The sequence below is a fragment of the Seriola lalandi genome, unplaced genomic scaffold (genome assembly GCF_002814215.2).
Source record: "Seriola lalandi dorsalis isolate HSWRI2012SDOR001 ecotype SW California unplaced genomic scaffold, Sedor1 jcf7180002054921, whole genome shotgun sequence".
Taxonomy (NCBI): Eukaryota; Metazoa; Chordata; class Actinopteri; order Carangiformes; family Carangidae; genus Seriola; species Seriola lalandi.
The window spans coordinates 1,594,413-1,617,719 of record NW_019525473.1 but is presented as its reverse complement, the minus strand read 5'-3'; the positions used below and the strand labels follow the sequence as shown (position 1 = coordinate 1,617,719).

At 42.7% G+C, this 23,307-nt stretch overlaps 1 protein-coding gene across 3 annotated transcripts in view; it reads left to right on the top strand.

The window, feature by feature from the left end:
* LOC111673578 (glutamate receptor 2-like) overlaps nucleotides 1–23,307 on the top strand; it is an 80,920-nt gene that overhangs the window by 40,487 nt on the left and 17,126 nt on the right. For 2 of the 3 annotated variants that reach the window (XM_023431381.2, XM_023431379.2), the window contains exons 15-18: nucleotides 114–312; nucleotides 1,804–2,051; nucleotides 12,492–12,606; nucleotides 18,981–19,115. In XM_023431381.2, the coding sequence (XP_023287149.1) occupies nucleotides 114–312; nucleotides 1,804–2,051; nucleotides 12,492–12,606; nucleotides 18,981–19,115 (697 nt within the window). Of the gene's footprint in view, nucleotides 1–113; nucleotides 313–1,803; nucleotides 2,052–12,491; nucleotides 12,607–13,315; nucleotides 13,431–18,980; nucleotides 19,116–23,307 lie in introns of all 3 variants that reach the window. The other variant, XM_023431382.2, reaches the window with a different exon arrangement.

Below are 23,307 nucleotides of genomic sequence, written 5' to 3'. Positions count from 1 at the left end.
AGGTCAGAGGTCATCAGTGGTTGTGCTAGACTCTGTACTCAGTATCCTGTAATAACAGCACACTCTGGCCTGCTTGTGTGTGTGTGTGTGTGTGTGTGTGTGTGTGTATATAGATCTCTGTCAGGTCGTATAGTGGGGGGTGTGTGGTGGTTCTTCACTTTGATCATCATCTCATCATACACGGCCAACCTGGCTGCCTTCCTGACCGTGGAGAGGATGGTGTCTCCCATCGAGAGTGCTGAGGACCTGGCTAAACAGACAGAGATCGCATATGGCACCCTGGACTCTGGATCCACCAAGGAGTTCTTCAGGGTAAGAACTTCTTTAGGGCCACACAAAGCTGACATGTTCAGATGAAAGTAGGCAGATGAAAGGAGAGAGCTGTTGTTTCTGAACAGAGCGTGGAGGCCTCCTGGCCTCATGTGGTGTTTGGATGACAGTGGTGGAGAGAGCTGTCTAACTCCACAGTCTCCCATAGGTCAGAGGTCAAAGTACACATAGCTGTGAAAAGCAGAGTGAAGAAGTCACACAAACACTGAGCTAACAAACTGTTACAGTCCAGCTCTGCTCGGAGAACCAATCACACATCCTATCTGCACACAAGGATGTTTGAGCTTCATCGTGCAGAATGATGAAGACGATGGTCAGAGTTTGTTTTCACCTTCATCTACTGAAGAGAGAATGATGCTCTGTGCTCATCTTAAATCTTTCCACGATCCACCGTTGAGTGAAGCAATAAATGGAGTCTGGATTTCTGAATGAAGGAGATCGATGTGGAAACTCTCTGGTCCTGCTCTGTGAGACCACTCTGACAGTCTGCTGGTCCACACCATAGACTGTAAATAAAGATGGACATAACCTCTATGACGTCACCCACAGGTTTCTGAAGAGTGGTTTTGAAGCTCAGCGTGAGCTGCTCCACTGTTGCCATCTTGGCAGCCCATAACTCCCAGATAATCCAAAAAATGGACAAAGAGGAGGGGCAAATTAGCAAGTAAAAGAGCTAAGCTAACAAGCCAGGTATGGTGGGTGCAGACACTGATTCCTGGTAATTAGTGCTAACATACAGATAAATAATACTAGAGTTTCATTCACCTGTAAAAACAGGAGGAAAATCTTCACCAATTATCTGTCTGATATGTGAAGAATCAACACCACAAATACACCTGTCACTCAAACCGGCCATGCCCTCAATTATACAGAACTTTAAGCCTTAATAAAATATAAACAGGTGAGTTATACAAACCGTTGTCACGAGGTACGAAATTAGTTTTAGAGACCAAAACTGTTTTCTTTACCAGGCTGTAAAAGGGACATTTCTGCTGTAAAGTTGGACAATTCAACTTGTGAGTCTATGGGGATTGACTCGCTGTTGGAGCCAGACCTGAGCCAGACTCTAGTGGTCTTTAGAGGAACTGCAGTTTTTGGTACTACAGTGTTGGCTTCATTTTTCAGCCATGGAGGTTGATGCTTAGTCAACACATCCAAAAAGGTTGGGAGTCCCTGTGTAACCAGCTCAGTGTGGACACACTCTATGTCTCCCTCCACCTCCAGCCTCTGTTCTTTAAACAAATCCCCTTCGTCCAACCCAGTGCTGTTCATGGCCCTGTAGTAATGGAAGGAGACTGACACAATTATGGATCTGAATAAAATTATAGATTCAAATAAAATAGCTGTGTTCACCATGCTTATTAGTACACTGTTGTTTACAGGAAAGCTCCACCTTGAAGTACCCTGTGCTTCAGAATTGACAGGGTACACACTACGTAGCAGTGTCTCATCTGCGTCTGTCTCTGTTTTTAGCGCTCTAAAATCGCCTTGTTTGACAAGATGTGGCAGTACATGAAGTCAGCAGAACCCTCCGTCTTCGTCAAGAAGACGTCGGAGGGTGTCCTGCGTGTCAGGAAGTCCAAAGGGAAGTACGCCTACCTGCTGGAGTCCACCATGAATGAGTACATCGAGCAAAGGAAACCCTGTGACACCATGAAAGTGGGAGGAAACCTGGACTCCAAGGGCTACGGCATCGCCACGCCCAAAGGATCACCATTAAGGTGGGTGGATCAGTATAACAATGCTAGCCAACCTGCACTGCCATGTACCATTCACACTACTAACCTGCTGCCTAGCATACTGTCCCTCTCCCCATCCACTCGGCTCATTTCTCCACACTCTAAACTCTGACAGTGCCACTCACGCAGTGGCCTCGCGCTCTGTGCATTTAGAATCTCCCTCAGCGTCCTGAGGTCATGATCAGTAGAAACACTGGCTGAGTGCCTGCTGTAGCAGTCAGGCGGTCATCAGCCAGTGTATGAGCTGAGGCTGTGCTCAGGTGCAGCCCTGCTCAGGAAAGTGTCCCACCATGGGGAGCGATGTAGTCTGGTCCCAAGCCTTAGTGCCAGTTGGGTGTTGCAGTATGCGAGTGTGATGAATGGAGCATGGCGGCTTACTCGTTGTTATAATAATCCACCTACCCTGATGACATCATCGCAGTGGTTTGTATTCTCACCATGGCTACCACCTCTGACCAATGGCTAGTGGTGGTTGCCGTGACAACTGGGGAAGGGCTGTTTGAGTTAAGATTTCAGGTCTTATTGTCAGCCATCCTCTGCTTGATCCATGTCCATTCAAAGTGACCTCATCTGTTTCTACTGAGGAGAATCTGGCCGCAGGTTCACGATGAGCTGGTTCTTCAAGACCTGGATCAAGGGGGTGTTGTCCATGAGTTTGTCATCTGAACACCTTTTTGTGTGTGTGTGTGTGTGTGTGTGTGTGTGTGTGTGTGTGTGTGTGTGTGTGTGTGTGTGTGTATGTCTACGTATGTGTCTACATTTGTTTTCCATTACAAGTGCACTGTGTCTCCTTCCCAAAGAAACAATTGATTTCTTTATTACAGATGAGATTTTAGTCATTTATTCACGTGAACTTCCCGTTTTATTCCAGTTTTCTAGATTTTTCAAGGCAGCTGTTTCTCAGGAAGGTTCTTAGCAAGGAAAATGGAGACTTTGTTCAACTTAATTAATTCCAATTAACTGAGTGCCACTACAGACAGTGGTTTTTGTTCTATTTCATTTTCAGTTTCTTAAATCACTTTCAGAAACCAAGAGAAAAGATGAATATAGAAAAACTGTAAATAAAAATAAAAGAGAAGCCAGACACACTGTGCAGTATCACTCTGTCTGTGCACAAGGACACACACACCTGCAAGAGCACACAGGTGACAGCATACAACCCTGCCGGACATGGGATTAAACAACACAAGGTTTAATTCATGAAATCAACAAAAATTTAATGAAGAGAAGAATCATTCAACATATTCGTGAGACCTGCTGTCACACTACAGGCCTCGTGCCAGAACAGCTTCCTTCTCTTTTCAGGAAGTGATTGTCAGTGACATAAAGCAGGTAGAGATCTGAGGAGCAGATACTCTCTCCCTTCCCATTCTGACTTCAAACATCTCATTTCAGCGGCCGCAGAGATCTGACAGTTCACTGTCACCTAAATAAAATGAGAAAGTTCAAATCATTTTCCAGAAAGATGCAGCCACAGACATGTTGGCCCCGCCCTCTCAGCGTCAGACTCCAATGTACTTCCTTTTGAATGTGCATTAACACATTTGCGTTTGCACATTACAGTGGGGGGGGGGGATTAACCAAACCAACAACGGCATCTGAAACAGTGTCTGGTCCCTTCGGAGATCACTCTGGACGAGTCGTTCTGTTTCTGAGACTGTTGTGACGGTGAGAACCTCAGCAGGGAAGTCAGTGTGGAAGTCAGGAAGTGTTAAGAACAGCCAACACATTGCCGGTTATTTGACGGATTTGTTGACCATAAGAAAAATATAGAATAACACAGTCTTATACTTTGAACTGTGTAAACTGTCTTGATAAATATAAAACCTGTAGATATAATAAAGTTCATGTTACACAAACAAACCATGTACAGTGATAGAACAGGACATCTTTACTCTGGAGTCCACATGAGACGGACAGGGAAGGAGCTGCTCCCCATTTATACTCACGTTTGGAACCCTAATTGTCAGGGCCAACATTTATTAGAAAAATAAAAATACAGTTAAACCCACAGTCTGTAACTTCTGCCTCTAGGGGTCTCTTAAAAAAAAAAAAAAAAAATTCAGTGATTCGCAGACGCTCTTCAGGGACACAGGACAGGACGTCTCCAGCAGCTGGGAGCTGAGCTGTCTAACATTTCCTCAGCTTGTTTCTCTGATAACTTCAGATCCAGACGTCCGACTAAAATCCTTCATCTAGTTCAAATATAGAGTTAAAAACTACCAAGATGTAAAAAGTGCATGTGATAAAAGTCAATGTTGAGCTTCTGGCAGACAAACACACTGACACATGATCATAGAGGATATGATGATTTCTTTGGTTTGAGAATTAATGGAAACATTTGTGATAATGTAAGAACACAACTCAACGACATATAGAACATAGCTCTAATTATTTTTAGACATTTTAATGTGGGAAAGTTACAGATTATAACTTTAATTAGAGTCATCATATTTAATGTGTAGCTTTAAATTGCAGCCTATTGGCCATGAACATCCTCTTCCCTGATGGTGCTGCAGCAGGTGTGTGTTTGGACAGTCAGACACACCCTCAGAGACAGGAAAGACCCCGCCTCCTGTTTCATTCTACATGACTACGATGTTGACTGCATCACTGTGTGTGTGTGTGTGTGTGTGTGTGTGTGTGTGTGTGTGTGTGTGTTTTGCTGCATGCAAGCCACTGTGTTTCTCACTCTTGTCTTTTCAGCACACTGCAGATGGCTGTATGATTCTGTGTGGTTCTGTACAGTTCTGTCTGCCCTGCCTGTATTCTGCAGAATGTTTTTAATGATGATCACTGCTACTGTATAATTCAAATTTGCAGTTAAAGCTGCATTAAGCGATTTTTTTTTTTTTTTAAAACACTAAAGTACAGCAGTAACTCATAGTAATGGGTCATGTATACTCCAGAATAGTGACTAGTCCAGTTCGCAGCAGATCTATTATCTGAAACACAGTCCTCTTTACTAAAGAACCGCAGAGCACTGGGACTAGCACCTCTGCAGACCAGAGCTCCAGCTGGGACAGACTGGTAGGAGAAAGCAGATGAGATGAGTTGTGACATATTTCCGAATGAAACAGAATATGTGGAGAGGGTTTAGTTGGACTCAAACCAAATGATCAAAAAGTGATTGGATCTCTCAAAAGTGGGCGGGGCTATATGGCTAAAGAGAAATACAGAGCTAAGGAGATGTAGAGGACTATTAGCTGTTAGCCTTCACATACACCTCCTTCATCTGTGTTGTTAAACCAGGTTTACCAGCTGAAAACACACACCTCTTACTGCAACACAGCTGTTACACAGCCTGTGTAAAAAGCCTGCAAGAGGCTGCTGTGATAAATGTCACACCTCTGATTCCTGAACGCTGACGAGCTCTCTTAACTCACACAAAGGAGCAGCATCATGCCGGATTTGTTCTGCTCAGTATAAACAAGCCAAGGCAGCATGAGGGGTCTTCTTAAAGGTAATATATTTGGATATATCTGTTTAAAAGGGGCTGATGACACTGCCCTGCTAGCTGCCCAGGAGTTATTCAAGTGAGCCTTTAAACCAGCCGTCAGGACTTATGGAAATTTGTGATGTCACAACAAGGCAGTCACCAAGCCCCAATCAGAAGAGAGGCTCAGAGCCTCCTCTATTCTGATTGGCTCACCAACCTGTTGATACTACAGCTCCAGAGAGAAGCCTGAGAGAGGAGATGTAAAAATACATTGAGATCGTTTTTGGTTCTTAAAACCACAAGTATATATTCTTATGGATCAACACTTAAAATAAAACACAAGAGAAGAGGAAAATATGGAGCTTTAAGACATTTATACAATATGAAAAACAGGCTGTAGGAGAAAGACATGACTACATTTCTATTCATATTAATCCAGTGGCTCAATTGATGGGTGTGGTCATGTTTTGAATGGCATCATCAAGGCTAGCTACCAGGCTAATGTTGTTGACGTGTTGAATGTCAGTACAGTCTTCAATGACCTTTCATTCCTGGGACCAGTTGCATAAAACACTTGATTTTCACTAGATTTTCCTTAAAGTCTGACTTAAGGTTTCCTTAAAATAAAAGCAGTTGCAAAAAACACCTTTAAGTCTTTTCCTTAAGGTTTCTGTGAAGTTCCCGTTGACAGGAGGTTGAGAGAGCAGCACAGTCCTGTAATGTTGCCGGGTTCCTTGTTAACAGGTACAAGCTAATGCCAGCAAAAAAAATGGTCCCCATGGAAACAGTAAAATTTTACTGCTTAAAATCTCTTTCACTGCTGTAAATGATAACCTTTTTCCTAAAGTAAGGAAACCTTTTTAGGAGATTCTGTGCAACATCCTGAAGTAACTCCCTCAGCAAAGGAGAAATTAAACCTTAAGTGTCAGACTTAGAGGTAGAAAAGGTGTTTCGTGCAACTGGCCCCTGGTCCTCGTACATGGATATACGAGTTAGCTTGATCTGGTTATTGTTGATTTGACATGAATCTATACATATAGGCCAGAGATATGATGAGCAAAAGAAACAGACTAAACCTCTCTGACTTTTGTCTGATTTAAGGCCTGTTGGTGTGATGGTTGTACAGGGGTGGGGGAGTCACTGAGAACCATTGGGGTTGGACTGGACAACCAAAGCAGTGAGTTTAGAGAAGTTACAGAGCAGGGTGGTGACTCATCACTGTCAGCCCTTTTACATCACTTAACCCAATTTTAAGACAAAAATATCGCTTAATGTAGCTTTAAGTCCGACCCTTATCCTACTGTGTGACTGCTGTTGTGGTACTATACCATGGTAGAACCAGAGACATATAAATATTCTACAATTTGCACTTAAACTTAAACTTAAACTTTTGAATTGATTCTAAATCATGGTTGAATTATTCACTGAATACAAACATGATAATCTACATGTCTCTGCTCCTAGCATGATTTCACTGCTGTCATTTAATGTGTTTTTTTTCCCATGTTGCCACAGCTGCAGTCAAAGATGATTCATGTTATAATCTAAATGTTGGGTTCAGTTCAGAAAAAAACACAAAATTGAACTGTTCAATTCACATGAGTTTCATATTCAAATCATGACACAATAATATAACAATGAGCCCTGAGATAGACTGACCACTGTCCAGGTGTACCCTGCCTCCCAATGTCAGCTGGGATTGGCTCAAGCCATGATACACAACGTTCTCTGTAGACAAGTTTGCTTGATTGATGCATGAGATACCACTAGCAACTACATTGGCCTGCCATTCCTTCATTACTGTTATTTATAAAGCTCTTCCTGCTGGACTGAGGCTCTTTAGAAGATTCAGAAATCCATGACATGATAAAAAAAGGCCCATTAAAACAAACCGCTGAGCTGGCTGCACAAAGATGTATTAGCCTAGTCTAGTCAAGTTAACTTGGTCAGATTTAGTCTTGGATCTGCCGTGATGCAAGAATGAATACTACAAAGTTTTTAAAGCCTAAAATAATTCAAGCGTTCTCAGACATGATGCTGTGTTCAGGTTAAGTGGACCCAAAGCTCTTGTTCTAACCTCACTGTGGCAGATACAGCCCATAATAACCTGGGCTGCCAACCATTGTTTGCCCTGCTGGATGTGGCATGTTTGCAAGCCTTGTACAGGTTTTTGTACAACACTTCTGTTGTGCTACTTGCAATGCGTTTCTGTCTTTGCTTGTGTTTTGTCTATTTGCTTGTGTTTTCTTAAGATAAAGTTATTTGAGCGCTCTGGGCCACGTTAAGAGCCATCCACACCAAGAACAATAACTGTATCGATAATGATAAGGATGTGAGCGTCCACTCTGATGAACGATGATGTTCTTTAGACAGTCCCCAGGTGATGACCTATCACACTGCACCTGAAAGTGTTTCCTGTCGCATCAATTGGCTTACACAAAAGAGGTCACAGAAATGAAAGATATTGATAAAGCACTTGATTTAGCTTCTATTTCGCTTTTATTTATCATTATTCTTTTAATAAGAATATGAATAAAAGGAGAGAGAGACAGAGAGAGAGAGATGCTGTTTATGCCAGTGACTTCACTTTATTACTGATAGGTAATATGTTCAATGACCATTTTACTAATCCACCCATTGTGTGGAACAAATACACCTTTGTGTTCTGAGTGCTACTCTTTAATAGTAATAATAACTTTATTTATATAGCACTTTTCAAAACAGAGTTACAAAGTGTTGTACAAACATAAAAACAAAACAGCAATAAAAGACACAGAGAATAGAGGCAACGTGTAGTGCATAAGTAGGTGTGTTAAAACAAGGAAATCAATAGAGCAACAAAAGAAAATAAAACCAAAAGTAAGTAAGAAGTTGTGGGCAATCTGGCAAAAAGTTCATGACCATCTAATTGAGTTGAATCACAAGCCATGATCTGAATCATGTTTCCGCTCTGATTTTATTTTGAAAGTCCTGACTGGAAGTTGTGATTCGTATCTTTCCGGCGCTTTGCCGCTTCCGTCAGATGTTTGTCTGCTCACTGCTACTCTTCACCCACAATGCTGTCTTTTGTTGACAAACTGTCACAACCAATCAGACTTTTCTCGTAGTTCATATGGAGTATTCGTTTGGACAGCGCTGTTATTTATTTATTTAATTTTATTTTCATGAGGTGCCATGTGGAAGTGTTTTAATTTGAAAGTTTAGTCTCTGCCCCAGCTCGTCCCTCTTCCTGTCTCCCTGCCTGCAGCAGGTCTCTGGTCCTGTGGACCGACTGTCACTCCACCTTCTTGGACTGCAGCTGGTGACAGTGGTTTTTGTTGTCTCCAGCTCCGGTTAGTGGTCGAGCTGTTTAACAGTTAACAAGGTCTGGTTAGCAGAGACTTAACTTTTTTTAAAAAAATTTAATTTAATGTATCTAAATATAAAAACTTCTTAATGAGGCGATCAGTATGAGTAATTGAGGTGGATCATATGACAGAGATAGATCATCCATGATGTAAGATCATCGGATCGCCCTCCTCTACTACGGTTCATACATTAGTCCATTATTCTATTTTCTGAATGTGACTCCCTGTAAACTCAAATGCATTTTAATTGGCTGTCAGTGTTTATATTGTTCATCAAAGTGATCCCCAATATTGTTCACCACTGTCATCATTACAGTCGTTGTGTGGACTCACGATGTTTAAAACGATGTTATCTTCAGTTGGAGTTCATGGTGTGGACGGCTCTTTACTCAGCACAATCTGTGATCTGCATTCAGACACATGTTCCTTTAAATCGATATTCAACATCAGCTGGATGAACTGAGGGGGGGGGGGTGACCATGGTTGCATGAAGTGGGTGGAGCCCCCAGCATGTTTACAGGTGTGAGGGGAGCTGTGGGATGATGCAGAGCAAACACAGAATGAGGTTAGAAAAAGAAGTCTTTATTTCACAGGGCAGTTAGTTTCCTGCTGTTCCCCAGGTATTTAACCTCTGATACCTGTCATGTCATTCGTTAGTATAATTAAAGGGAACAGATGAAAGTGCTCTCCTGGTACTGTTAGTACTCGCTCATTAAAGAGAAAGTACTAAAGTATTAAAGAGAGCACCAAAACTAAAAAGGTTCTGGTATTATTTTTAATTACAGGTCAGAATTATCCTGCTCTGTTTTCAGTCTCACTACTACAACATCTCAACAACACAGATATAAACAACTAGCAAACTGACTCAGGTGTGTGTCATTGGACAGTCTTAGCCCCTCCCATGGGTGTGGCTACAACCATAACATCAAATCGTCAAGCCAGAGTCAGTACGAGTGGTAAACTAACACATTTATATTAGTAACAGTAAAGGACAATTAAGATAAGATCAGACTGAATCGTTGACTGGTCTAAATTAATTCCCCTTCAAAATAAGACTAAATTACAGGACAAACAATGAGACATGTAGGCTATTAGAAAAGGTTTTAGAAATTAGCATGAAGCTAAGGGACCCTTAAAGTAAACGCACAAGTCCTCTGCTGTTAGCTTAGCCACATACAGTGATGCCCTGGTTTGCATACACACTTGTATAAGCACCAGTCAGTGGCTAACTTTGTGCAACCAGCCCCCGGTCTAGTCATGTGGTACAAACTAGAGTAGGTACTCCTTTAATCTGATGAAAACAAACCAGATGTAATTGTAGTACGACCCAGAGGCTCAAGTCCTGATCCAGAACTATGGATCTTAAGTTGTTACTGAGGGTCTGAAACTGACGTGACAGAGCCAGATCCTCCCTCCAGAGACGGGCCATTCTGTTTAGTGATGTGGGCAGAGTGGTGCCCTGACCTAAACCTTAGCCTTGTTTCTGTGCTGCAGCTTCAGTCTGACTGAAAGGAAAACCAGCGTTAGTCACAGTTCTTTTGCTGTTTGGCCGTCAGCTCTATCAGGTACAGTCACACTGAACACGGTGATGAACCAGAGGTCAGCGTCTGATACAGGTGCAGAGATGAAACGATCACAGTTATCACTATTATCTATAGTGTATTATATAGTGTTAAAATATGCTGAAAATGTTTATACAGTAATATAAACCACAAATAAGTCATCAGCAGCACTTTTTGTTGCATCTAAACATTAAAATAATGAACTGCTCTGTGTCTCAGCTGAGGACCAGGGACCAGTATTAGTCCTGGGTTTGCCTGCTGCATGTCCATTCTGTTAACAAGGGAATATTATTATTTTCCTGCTCTAACGTCTTTCAGAGAAGAGACACTGTGAACGCACACTTGTCACTTGTCCAGCACAGTGAAAATATCACAGACCACACTGTTCAGGGATGACAGAGTGAAGCTGCAGCCCCAATATAAGTTTCAAAAACACACAATCGGCGATCGAAGCGTCTCACAGAGACTCCGACACTGACAGCAGCACAAACCTGGGATGAAACGCCATGGATCTGTTTTATCTAGTTAGCACAGCAGCTAGCAGCTTGCTGTTTCTCCCCTGCGCGTGTGCTCTGTAAGTGCATGTGATGACATCACTCTCTGCAGTTATATGTGTCCTCTCCGAACAGAAACACATACTCCTCTGGCAGTGGAAGAGAAGTCAGTCGTACTGTGGCCCTGAGAGCTCAGTTTAAGAAAACACATGCAAATACACAAAGTTCTGTCCAACAACACGACGGAAGTGTTTCATGGGGGTTAGGGGCGTGGGGGTAATCCTAACTAATCCTAACCATTGTTCTAGTCCAGCCCGTGGCTCTTTGTGCCATATCATCCTCTCTCTCTCTCTCTCTCTCGCTCTCTCAGAAAAATAGCTTAAAAAGAAAAAAAGTGATGAACCTGCTGTGACGCACTTGTTATTCAATGCTTTTAACTTCAGAAGTCACAATTGGGCATTGAACAGTGAGTCCCAGCCAGATTCATCACTTTTAAGTCCCTTGGAAACACTTCTTGCATGTGTTGTGATTTGCAGTGCATGTGTTGCAGTGCGTTGAGCCCTCAGGGCCACTGTACAGTCGCATTTTTATCAGGTTTACACGCATTTACAAAACCTGCTTCTACCTGCTAATGTTGGTGGAAAAACTATATCAGAAGGCTGAAAATTCTCCAAGCACATGCACCAGTCAGACACAAGTGCTCCACAGAGGCGTGGACATACAGAGAAAACTGAGAAACTTCAACACCATTTAAAAGAAGTACTGCAGTGAAAAAAGGAAAACATGGCACAAGATTAAAAAGTTGTTAGTGTGTCATTCATTGGTGAGCTGCAGCAAACAGTTAGTCCTGATCCAGAGGAGCTGTCACTGCTTTCCTCCACGTGTCTGGGAGATGGTTGCTGGTTGATGGTACAGTACCTAACGAGTTAAATTAACCACAGTAATTAACCCCCGGTAATCAACCACAGAGTGATGGTTGAATTTAAACGGTAATACTAACCATCTGGCATTTTTATAGCGGCTTAGCGTGAAACCGTTTCATCTCTACTCAGGTGTTTCAGTCTGATTACCTGACAGCTTGTTCCTGTCGCCCTGTTGGACCCTGGTTTTAGTCATGTGACCAGATTAGTGATGTTGGTGTGTCTCCATAACCAGTAGAGCTGAAGGCCAGAGCTACAGAAGACACTCAAACACCTCACAGAGCAGATGACCAGACAACACCAAAGTAGCAGACCATAACACAGATATACACAACAAAGGTCAATGAGAGGCTGATGAGTGGATGTTTTGTGTAGTGATCTTTTCTGATAAATAATGATTTGATAAAAAAGAACTGCATATCAGAACCCAACTGTATCTGTAAGACATGCATATATTACTCAGCTAGCTGCTGAGACATGCTTATGCTAATGCTAATCTAGCTAAGCTCATAGTGATAAGTTTGCTGCTAAGAAAGGGGAGTTGTTGCAGCTGTGTGTAACTGTTCATGCTCAGGAGTCAGAGTTGATGCTGCTAACATGAATACCAGCAGGAAGACTGACATGACACCTGAACTGCTAACAGCCACTGTGTTCATGTAGAAATGCGGTGAACCTGGCGGTGTTAAAGTTGAACGAGCAGGGGCTGCTGGACAAACTGAAAAACAAGTGGTGGTATGACAAGGGAGAATGCGGCAGCGGAGGAGGGGAGAGCAAGGTTAATACACACACACACACACACACACACACAAACACACACACACACCTAAACACACACACACACACAAAAGGTAATACTGGGTTATCATGTGTAAAAACAATGTAAAGAAGCAGCACAGCTACAACGCCACAGCCATGTTAGCAACGTCGAGCTACAGCCTTCACATTAACATAAGAACAGATGCATGTTTATAGACAGAAGCCAGATGTGGTCACTGATCAGCACCACCAGCAGGTGGCGTTTTTGTTGATGCTGCTTCTTTCACTGATGTGTTGCGCCCTGTTTGGTTGAGGTCAGGGTCAGGGCAGGCTTCAGGGGTGAGTCCAGGGTCAGGTGACCTCACACCAGATGGTAGCAACAGCTGATAAAGAGTGTGTGACCGGGGGAAAACTGCTGCTGCTGCAGGAGCAGAAAGGCTTTTCAATGCAGCACATCTCATCCTCTGTCTCAGGGGCCAAACAGAGGGGCCCCAACAACATGGGACTCAAACATATTACCATTTAGCATTTGACAGTAGACGGAGAGTGTCTGCTTTAAAACTCCTTCCTCCAAAATGAACCAATCACTCCTGTCAGCGTGGTGTTATGCTAACGACAAACAGGATAGGCCCTCTTTTGGCTGCTGGACCAGAGCGTGAGAACCGCTGCCCCACTAATAACATAAGATAACATTGATAATGATGTTATTTATGTTATTCCCATTGAAGAGTGCCAGTAAACCTTGCCGTATTGAAACTGAATGAGCAAGGGACCCTAGACAAGATGAAAAACAAGTGGTGGTACGATAAAGGAGAGTGTGGCTTCAAGGACTCCACCAATAAGGTTAGTTGTATATGTCTGTGGATCAACCAAACACACTGTCTGTTCTCATATTTAACATGCACAGTAATCTTGGTTCTGTATGTGTCAGTGAGAGATTACAGTAGTCCTACAGTGTATGTGTGTGTATCTGTAAAGTCCTCACACAGTCTGCTTAGCACAGGTTAGTTACAGCTGTTAGTCATGTCAACCACATGGAGGTCCACCTGTCACACTGTAAGTATCATAAGTTTAATGTCGATAAGAAGACAAAGAGGTGATGTCCTGAAAACAGAATGAGCTCAAACCCACTGAATCCACATTGTATCAGCAGTTAGGCTTTTATTTTTTATTCTGTCTGTTTTTATCACAAGTCAAAGGCTGTCTGTCCGTCCATCCGTCTGTCTGTCTGAAATTGTTGTTGCTAAGGTAATGTCTGTAAAGTAAGAGATGGAGATTTATTTACAATACTTACAAACTACATACAGTGCATGTGTAAAGTTTGAACACACTTTCTAATTCAGTGGTTTTTCTTTATTGTTTCCTACATTGTAGAAGGAAGCTGACGACATCAACACTGTGAAATAATGCATATGGAATTATGTAAACAAAAACAGTGTAAATGATTCTAAATGCTTTTAGAGGCTCCTCAAAGGAGCCTCCTTTACCTCCGATGACAGCTGTGCTCGCTCTTCATTCTCTCACCAGCTTCATGAGGTCGTCACCTGGAATGGTTTCTGACGGTCCTGAAGGAGTTCATGTATGTTGAGCGCTTGTTGGCTGCTTTTTCTTTCACTCTGCGGTCCAGCTCATCCCAAACGATCTCAGCTGGGTTTAGGTCAGGTGACTGTGGAGGCCGGGTCATGAGATGCAGTACCCCTTCACTTCCCTTCTTAGTTAATTAGGCCTTACACAGCCTGGATGTGTGTGGATCATTGTCCTGTTGAAAACCAAATGATGGCCCTAGTAATAGGATGGCATGTGGCTGCAGAATGCTGTGGTAGTGATGCTGGTTAAGTGTGCCTTCAATTCACCAGCACCCCTGATTCACACAGTCTCCTTCAGACACTGGATGTTGAGATGTGTCAGTACTTGGCCTCTGTGAAGCATTCATGTTGACTCTTAATCTGAGCTGCTGCTGAGGCGGGTGAACTTCTCCTTATGATTATGATTAGTTTGTTTATTTCATCATTTATTTGGCTACCCCTGACCTTAACCCTTCTGCAACAGGACCGGTACTAGATTGTTGCTAAGCAATACATAAACATTTTCTTGACCTAATGATGTCATATGAGTGCACCTGGGGGTGTGTGCTGCAGTATCACGGTCTCTTCCCTTCATCCTCTTCTGACGACAAGACATCATTTAATTCAAATGTTATTTCTGGAATTATTTTCACCTTTGCAAAGTTTGTTACAATCTAAGAGAGGTAACGACCGTTGTAACGCTAATTAATTGTTAGTAGATCACCTGTAAAGCGGAGTGATACATGTAGTTAAAGGTCCCAGTGCTGTTATCAGCCCTCATGGGATGACTCTCATCCAATCAAATGACTTGGTCAGAACTAACTGTTGTAAAATCAAAGTTGTTGCACTTTTCTGGATTGACTGAGCTTCATGTCTTGAAGTAATGATGGACTGTTTTCTCTTGACTTAGTTGAACAGTTCTTGACATAATATGGATAAGTACAGTTGTCTAATAGAGCTATTTACTGTGCACCAACATGACCACGACGCAACACAACTGATGGTCTCAAACACATAAAGACGAGGCAACAAATTCCACTAATTAACTTTTGACCAATCACAGCTGTTAATTGAAAACCATTCCAGGTGACTGCCTCATGAAGCTGTTTAAGATAATGCCAACATTGTGCAAAGCTGTCATCAAGGTAAATGGTGTCTACTGAAGAATCGAAAAAATGAAACTTTTTTTTTCTACATAATTCCCCGTGTTGTTTCATAGTTCTGATGTCTGCAGTTCTACAATGTAGAAAATATTTACTTGCTTTAAACAACGCTTTGCATGCTAAAGCATTAAGACTGAGTCACATATCAAACATGATGTTAGCAATGCAGGTTCCCAGAGGTTTCACAGAATCAGCTTTGCAGATGGAAGCACATTGGGCCTCATATCAGAACAGATTGTTGGAAAAGATCAGTTCCCGCCATTCCAGAGAACTGGTCGTATTCTCCAGTTTTCTCATACTTGGAGCGAAGTGGGTTTTCCAGACTTGAACAGAAGAGACTGTCCTCCTGTACAAAATGAGCCCACAGGTCGTCTGTGCAGCAGGTTATTATGACCCATAGTTACGTTTTGCTGCTAGGCGACTTCTAGTGGTCGTAGTAATTATGACAGGTGCAAAGGGAAAAGTGCGGTGACGTAGTATAAAGAGAGACAAAGTCCACGTCAGGAGGAGGTCGTGGTGGATGGATGAATATGAAACAGGAGAGTGGTGTTTGATTCCCATGTGAAACTAGTTCATGTTTCTGTTATCCATGACCATTTGCTGTTATTATTGTAACCATGACAACAAAGATTAACTGATGTTTAGGAAGTACTACTTTTAACCAAAATCACCATCTTTTCCTTAACCTAACCAAGCCATGACCGTTATTATAGTAACCTTGGTGACGAAGGTAGGCACGCCCCTCTCGGTACAGTTTGTGTGTTTATTATTATAAGCATAACAACCGAGGTCCGGTACGCCTGCTGCTGACTCAGCATGGGTCCACACTGCAGAAAAATACAACAACTTACCATAAATGAAATTCGGTATCTTAGTTGACGAGGCTTGAACCGTCCCTCTATGTTTTTGTCACAGGACAGTGCTGCTCTGATGACGTCACTGACAGATTTACCTTCATGTCTCTGGATTAAACGACTCGACCTCTGACTCCGCTGAAGGTTTTATCTGATTTCTGAAACTGAAATTCATCTTTTTACTTGTCTGGGATATTTTTCTCACGATGGAAGCGGAGCAGGAAGCCTTATACGGCTCCTCCTTCTGGACAGGTGGTATTCACCTGTCTGAAATGAGCGAATTAAGACAAGCTTGTCCGGTTACGGCTGTTAGGTGAATCTGACTTGGAACTCGTACGAACAAACCTCAGAGAGGATTTTAGGACAAGAAGAGAAGAATGCTCTTGCATGAGGCCCAATGTGTTTATCAATGCCTCACTGTCTGCTGAGGAACACTGAATGCAACAGAACAAGGCCTCAGTATACTTCTAAGGAACAATGTCATATCACATATTATCTGATCATATCGTATATACAGTACATATACCTATGTGTGTGTGTTTATATACATACATATACATACACATTTACATCTATATATGTATATATGAAGTTTTAGAACTCCCTTATTCTTCCAGTTTTTACTGAAATGTCAGCAGCTCATGTCTCAGTGAAAAAACCTTGAATGGTGCAAAGGTCACTAGCTGTGTTTCCATTGCAGTTTTTTGCTGAATAGAAGTGAGTTTTTTGAAAAGTCCACAGAACACAGTTGTGAATGTTCTGTGTTTCCATTGAGTGATATTATGTCAATAAAGCTGGTTTTCTCCTCTCACGATGTCATTCCAGTTAAACATGGTGATGGATTTCAATCATCTGTTAATTGTTGCTGTCCGCTGTAGTATTCAGTCGAAGGTGACCAGGGTGTCTGGTGCATCTAATGATGGAAAGGCAAACCCCTTATATTTGACAGCGGCTACGTATCAGGGATTTTTGGGAGATAATAGTCTAGAATGTCTTTGGATGTGACTTAAATGCAGAAAAAGTGTTTCCATTTCACTTTTACAAAATATTGCTTTGTGCAATAGTCTGAAAAACTGCCTCATCAGAGCGTAGTAATGTTTTTGCCACATTTGACAATTTTTTTTCAAAATTCACGTTGCCATTACTGGTTTTTCAGTGGACAATTTCAAATTGTGCATTAAGCAGGTTAATGGAAACACAGTCAGTGATAAACTGACCCAGATCACCAAAAACTGAAAAATCTTGTACATGTGATAGAAAACAGACCTTTTTCAGGGATGAAGACACTGGTCAGTTAATACTGCCTCACGGTCCACCAGCTGGTTTTCCTACACAGACCTGACTCTGGAAATGGGAAGAGAAACTGAAGGTGAAGGTGAGAGCATGGAAGACATTTCCACTGGTGACAGTGTGATGGTGGAATATACTTCATAACATAACAGCGTTGTCAACAAGGAGATGTGGTCGAGGAACAGCCAAAGAGGAGAATAAGTGCTGTGATCAGACAATGGCTAATAGCTGCGTTAACATCTGTGGAGACTGCAGAGTTGGACTGGGACAGAACTTCAGACCCGGACTGAGCTGCCGGGACCAGCTCGCACCCTGAATGCCAGGCACACAGAGAGGGCCGGGACAGAGACTGACGGGGCCAGGAAAAACTTAATGGATGGAACACTTAGAACAGTCGGTTTCTCTCTACAATATTGTCAGGTCTCGACCTTACCTCGTACCTTCCTCTCTCCATGTTAGCTTAGCATCAGCTGTAGCCACAGTTTGTTGTCTCACTGTTTGCTCGGTATCCTGGTGTTCGTCAGTACAACATGTGACGGGTTGTTTTATAGCCGTGAAGACCCTAAAACACAAGTTAGCTAGCACAGTGGTTTTATTTGGGTGGATGCAAAATTTGAAATGCTGCTGAAACCCTCTGTCTGTACAAACTGTGTCACTACAACCTCTGATCATCACCATGACAACACTCTACTGCAGGAAGTAGGACTGTATACTTCTGTCAGAGAGGAGGAAAACAGGCAAACTGGTTGGTCAGAGCCTCATCCTGCAGCAACATCATGAGCCACAAGACCAGCACAGTCCTCAGACCGGAACTGGACAGAAGCTGACGGTGACACGTTAGTGGAAACTTGGACCAACTTTCTGATCAATGATTCATTTCATTGGAGGGAGTTCAGCTGATGGAGGAGTCAGACATTTAGATTCAGTTTAGTTCGACAACAAGATTCAGTGATTCTTTATTTTGAAATCTACAACTGTTTGTTCTAAGCTTTAATATCAGAAACTGAGACATTGACTCATGTAACTTAAAATAACAGCTGGAAGAATGGAGGTGTTCTAAAGCTTTAGACTGGTAGTGTGTGTACGTATTAGAGAGATATATATTACACTATATATATATATATATACGTATGTGTATGTATGTGACATATATATTATAAATATTATAATATATATTATATTATTTATCACATGATCACTGTCTGGAAACATGTATAAATACACTAAATGAAAAGGTACATTCACACAAAATTCATACACACAAAATGTATTTAAATGTGTGCAGCTCAGGTTTAGTGTAGTTGTCGATGACTCTGCTCTTATGTGAAGCTCTTGTGTATTTATGATGAGTTAAATGTGAACAGGTGACAGGTTAGTTCAGTTTGAGCAGAAAATGAAATGAGGTCTGTTTTAAAACATCCCACTAACCCCACTTCTGTCTGGGTGGCTGCGCTCTCTCTTGGTTTGTGTGTGTGTGTGCGTGTGTGTGTGTGCGTGTGTGTGATTGTGCATGTGTACTAGGAGAAGACCAGCGCTCTGTCTCTTAGTAATGTAGCAGGGGTCTTCTACATCCTGGTTGGAGGTCTGGGTCTGGCCATGATGGTGGCTCTGGTGGAGTTCTGCTACAAGAGTCGCGCTGAGGCCAAAAAAATGAAGGTACGAACTTCAGTTTCACTTTCTATTTTAAACATTTACAATTGCTATCATAGTGTTATTGCTACGAAACTTTCTCACTAATCTGAGTTTTTGTGATGAGTCAGAAGATCAGAAAGGCTAAAATCCTGATTGCTTAATGTGATGTGTGTTGTAGTATTTCCATATGTGTGAAATTCTAAGCAGCTGACTGGAGACTTGACACAGAGTCGACACGGCCCGTCCTCTTCTCTGTCAAACCTCATCAGTCACAAACGCAAGTCTTGCTCCAGTTTGAGTCCAAAACAGTCCCAGATCAGCAGAAGTGTCTCAGTGATACTTTAGGTGCTGGTTTAGGTTTCCAAGTATCCCAGAATACCTGTCCACTGTCCAGTGTCCATCATCATCCCCCTGAGGAGAACAGTCTCATCTCTGCCCTGTGTAGTGTTTGAACACATGTTTCCTTTAGGGTGTGAATGTAGGTCTCTGCTGCCTCAACAGTAGTTAATGTTTTTTCTAAGATGGTACAACAGTGCTGCCTCTTATTTAATGTGTTCCTATGTACTGAAAAGACTTTTGTAAATCTAATTTGATTCAGACAAAAATTAGGCGTGTGTCATCTTTGACCTTTATTCTTTTACCTTTACCTGTCTCTGCTGTCATTTCCTCATGTCTAATGTAATGATCCAGACTAAGAACACTGTAATCATGGAGCAAAGACAATGCCAGTACATTCTATCCCTTTTTGACAGAACATCATTCAGAGTAACAAACTGTGGTCATTCAGTGTAACAGACATATTTAAACACTGTCCTGTATTTACTACAGTGTATAAAGTAAATATGTGATCAGACTTCATTTAATTATATTTTATTTCACTTCCTTACAAAAATGGATAAAACCTGGTGGTTGGAAGGATAAAGGCAAAATATAATATAATATATGATGTGTTATCTAATTATTTGTTGCTCTCGATGAGCCTCCTAAGATTTTTTTATTACACTGAATGACATGTTTGTGGTGTCTTCTGTAGATTGTTGTTAAAACAAATGATAACTTTTATTTTTTGCTGTGAAATATTTAAATGAAAAGCGATACATTCTAATGCAGAGGGAAAAAAAGACTAAATTTGAGTGAGGCCTCCATTAAATTTAGTTTTACTTTTCAATATATGATAAGGTCATTTCTTCTCCTGTCTGTTGGTCAACCTTGTAGTTGAGATTGTTTTGTACAGAAAGTTACAGCTGTGATGATCCAAGCTGAACTGACTTAGACTGACTGTCCCAGCTGCAACCTGATTGTACTGGTCCCTCATGGTCCAGGACTGGATCAGATCCCCGGTTCTGATGCTACCGGGGGTGCAGACAAGTGTGTGTTCAACCATATATACATGTTTTTTCACTTATTAATTGACTGTTCACCAGCCGTGTTAGTTATGTGTTTTTATTTGGAGTTTTATTATTATTGTTTATTATTCTGCTGGTTGGGTGGACTGAACTATAACTGGTGCAAAGGCTACATGTCAGCCATAAGACTGAGTGGAGATGCTTTGTGGAGCTGTGGGTTCTGGGTGCAGCCAGCTGGCATGGTGTCTGTGATGTGCTGGAGAACCAGCACTTCATCAGAGGGGGGCCACAGGGCGGGGGTCATTTGGACACTGCAGGCGCTTTAGGTTCAGGGACGATGGTGGCTGTGTTGAAGCAGGTGGAAACGCTTTCCTGTGACACGTTCAAAATATAATGACATCAGTCAGATGGTGGATGTTACTCATCTTCACTGTCAGCACGACTCTTACTGACAGAGGCAGGTCCTGTGGAGGTGGAGGAGACTCCACAGCTGACTCCCTGTTGAGGAGGTGATGTTCTGGATCTGCCACATGTCCTTGCTGCTGCTGGTGTTGAGATCTCTCTCCGGTCTGCGCTGATGTCTCTGTTCTCAGTCTTGCTCTGGGGGTGGTGTGTGTGTGTGTGTGTGTGTGTGTGTCCCTGTCACCTCCAGCAGCTTCTTGACTCTGCATTGAGCCCCTCACCTCTCCATTCATCCAGCTGCTCTGGTTGGACAATGATTTCTCTGTGTTTGTGATCACCACAGCATCAACACATGTACTGATGTATGATGTCACTGATGAAGTATGTTCCTCACAACCCATGTGGTTCTCCTGGGTAGCAGTGTCTGTGAGCACGTGCCCAGGGCTTATATAGGGATTTGTGAGGAGGCGGAACCTTTGATTGGGAGATGGGGAACATGTTGGTGGGGCTGTATGTTTGTGCCTCTAATTGAAACCATTAGAAACCACAAGGGAGGGCGAGAACAGGTCTGGTTCACCAAGGAAACACAGCTTAGTAAATACTGTAGATGTTAGATAACTCTCAGATGAACTTCTGAAAACGTATCGCGGAGCACTACGTTCTGACTGAAGGTCAGATGGTGATATTCACACCGTTACAGACTGTACAGACAACTACTGCATCTGATGATGTCTGATAACTGATAACAGTGAAACTCGTTAGCATTGGTTTGATGTAGAATCACCTCAAATACCTAGAGAATTACTCATCAGGACCCATGTGCATAATTTCTGTTGCTAGTGGTCTCAGGGTGCTGGACTTTGGGTGGAGCCCTCAGTTCACTGTGAGGAGTTTTCATGTACTAACATCAGCGGTCTGTTTCCTCCTGGAGCCAGTTCACTGTTGCAGCTGGGTATCTGCTGACTGCTGGGGCTTCATGTTGGTGGCTTTGGTCTTATTCCACCGTTGAGCTGGCTCCTCAGCACCTGTCTTACCCTCTGGAGGTATTTGGCTGTGGCTGACCTCCTTCTTTCTTCGTTATGGCTCCTATCGGCCTGTGGGACACCCAGGTACTTGTAGCTATCCTGTATCTTGGCTCTCCTTTCTTCTGGTAACTCCGCCCCTTAACAACGAGGCTTGGGCGAGATCCAAAATGTAATATCTCAATGTACAATATTTTTGAATAATACTGAAGATTTCACAACAGTAAGTTCCAATCAAGTAATTTGACTTCTGGATTGGATTCCATGAGTGCTGATATAGAGCACAACAGCACTGGGACTTTTAACTACATGTATGACTTTAGAGGTGTTCTGCTAACACTGTGCAGGTCGGGACAATGTTTATGTGTTGGTTAGCAACAGTCCAGTATCAGTCCAGTTGTGGAACTATTTGTTCTGGCACAACTGTGACTGTCTTCAGTACTCAGCCTGCGGACTCATACCAGTGACCGAATCACAGCCATGCTGATATTCAGTACAGCATCACGACCTCGAATGTGATATTGATTAATCAGTCTCATCACAGCAAAGACAGAGAAGCTCATCAGTGGGAGCAGATTGACTGGACACTGAATGGACGGCTAGTTTAAATTGCCCATGAGCCTAAAACAGGCCTGAACCAGACTCCATCTGACAGGAGCTCTGGGTGAGGAGAGGATCTTCACCATATTGTTGTCTCCCACAGTGTCCCTCATCCATACATCGTATGAGGGCAAGCCATCCTGCAGTTGATGCTAATGGTGAAAAAACAATGTCAAACAAGACATGTGGTGGTATGCTGTCAACAAATTTCTGTATGAAACAAAACTACATTTTTTTGATGAGGTAGTGGGATGAGGAGCTCCCTGGCATCCTGCCAGCACTTTCTCTGACGGAGGAAAACGCCGCAAGGATGCACGGCCTCTGCTATGATGCCTAAGAGGAGCTTCCATGTCGTGGAGAGGCAGTTTATCGGCCGGTAGTTGGAAGGTGCTGTACCCTCGTGGGGATCCTGGAGACGCCTCTGACTGTGTTTTGTCTGGGCACAGTTTTTATCCTTGGCCCAGTGGCTGCAGCTGTGGCGGGGTGACACTGCTCTCCTCAGATCTCCATGCTGCTCTGTACTGTCCCCTCTGTTGGAGCCTCTCAGTTCCTTCTACTGATGTCAGAGCTGTGCTAGCTTCTGCTGCTGCTTGGTCATTGTGGATGTTGGCCTTCTGCTCATCCATAGTTCCCACATGTGTTTCAGGCCTGTGTAGTACTGGGCTGACTGGGATTTGAACCCTGATCTGTTGTACGAACCAACGGCTATGACAATGCCCCCATCCACATGTTACAGGGATCACTGATGGTCAGATGAGGATGGAGATGATGTCCATCATATGCTATGTCTTTCACAGTCACCAGATCTCAGTCAAGGTGAACTATGGGAGATGTTTGAGCCATGTG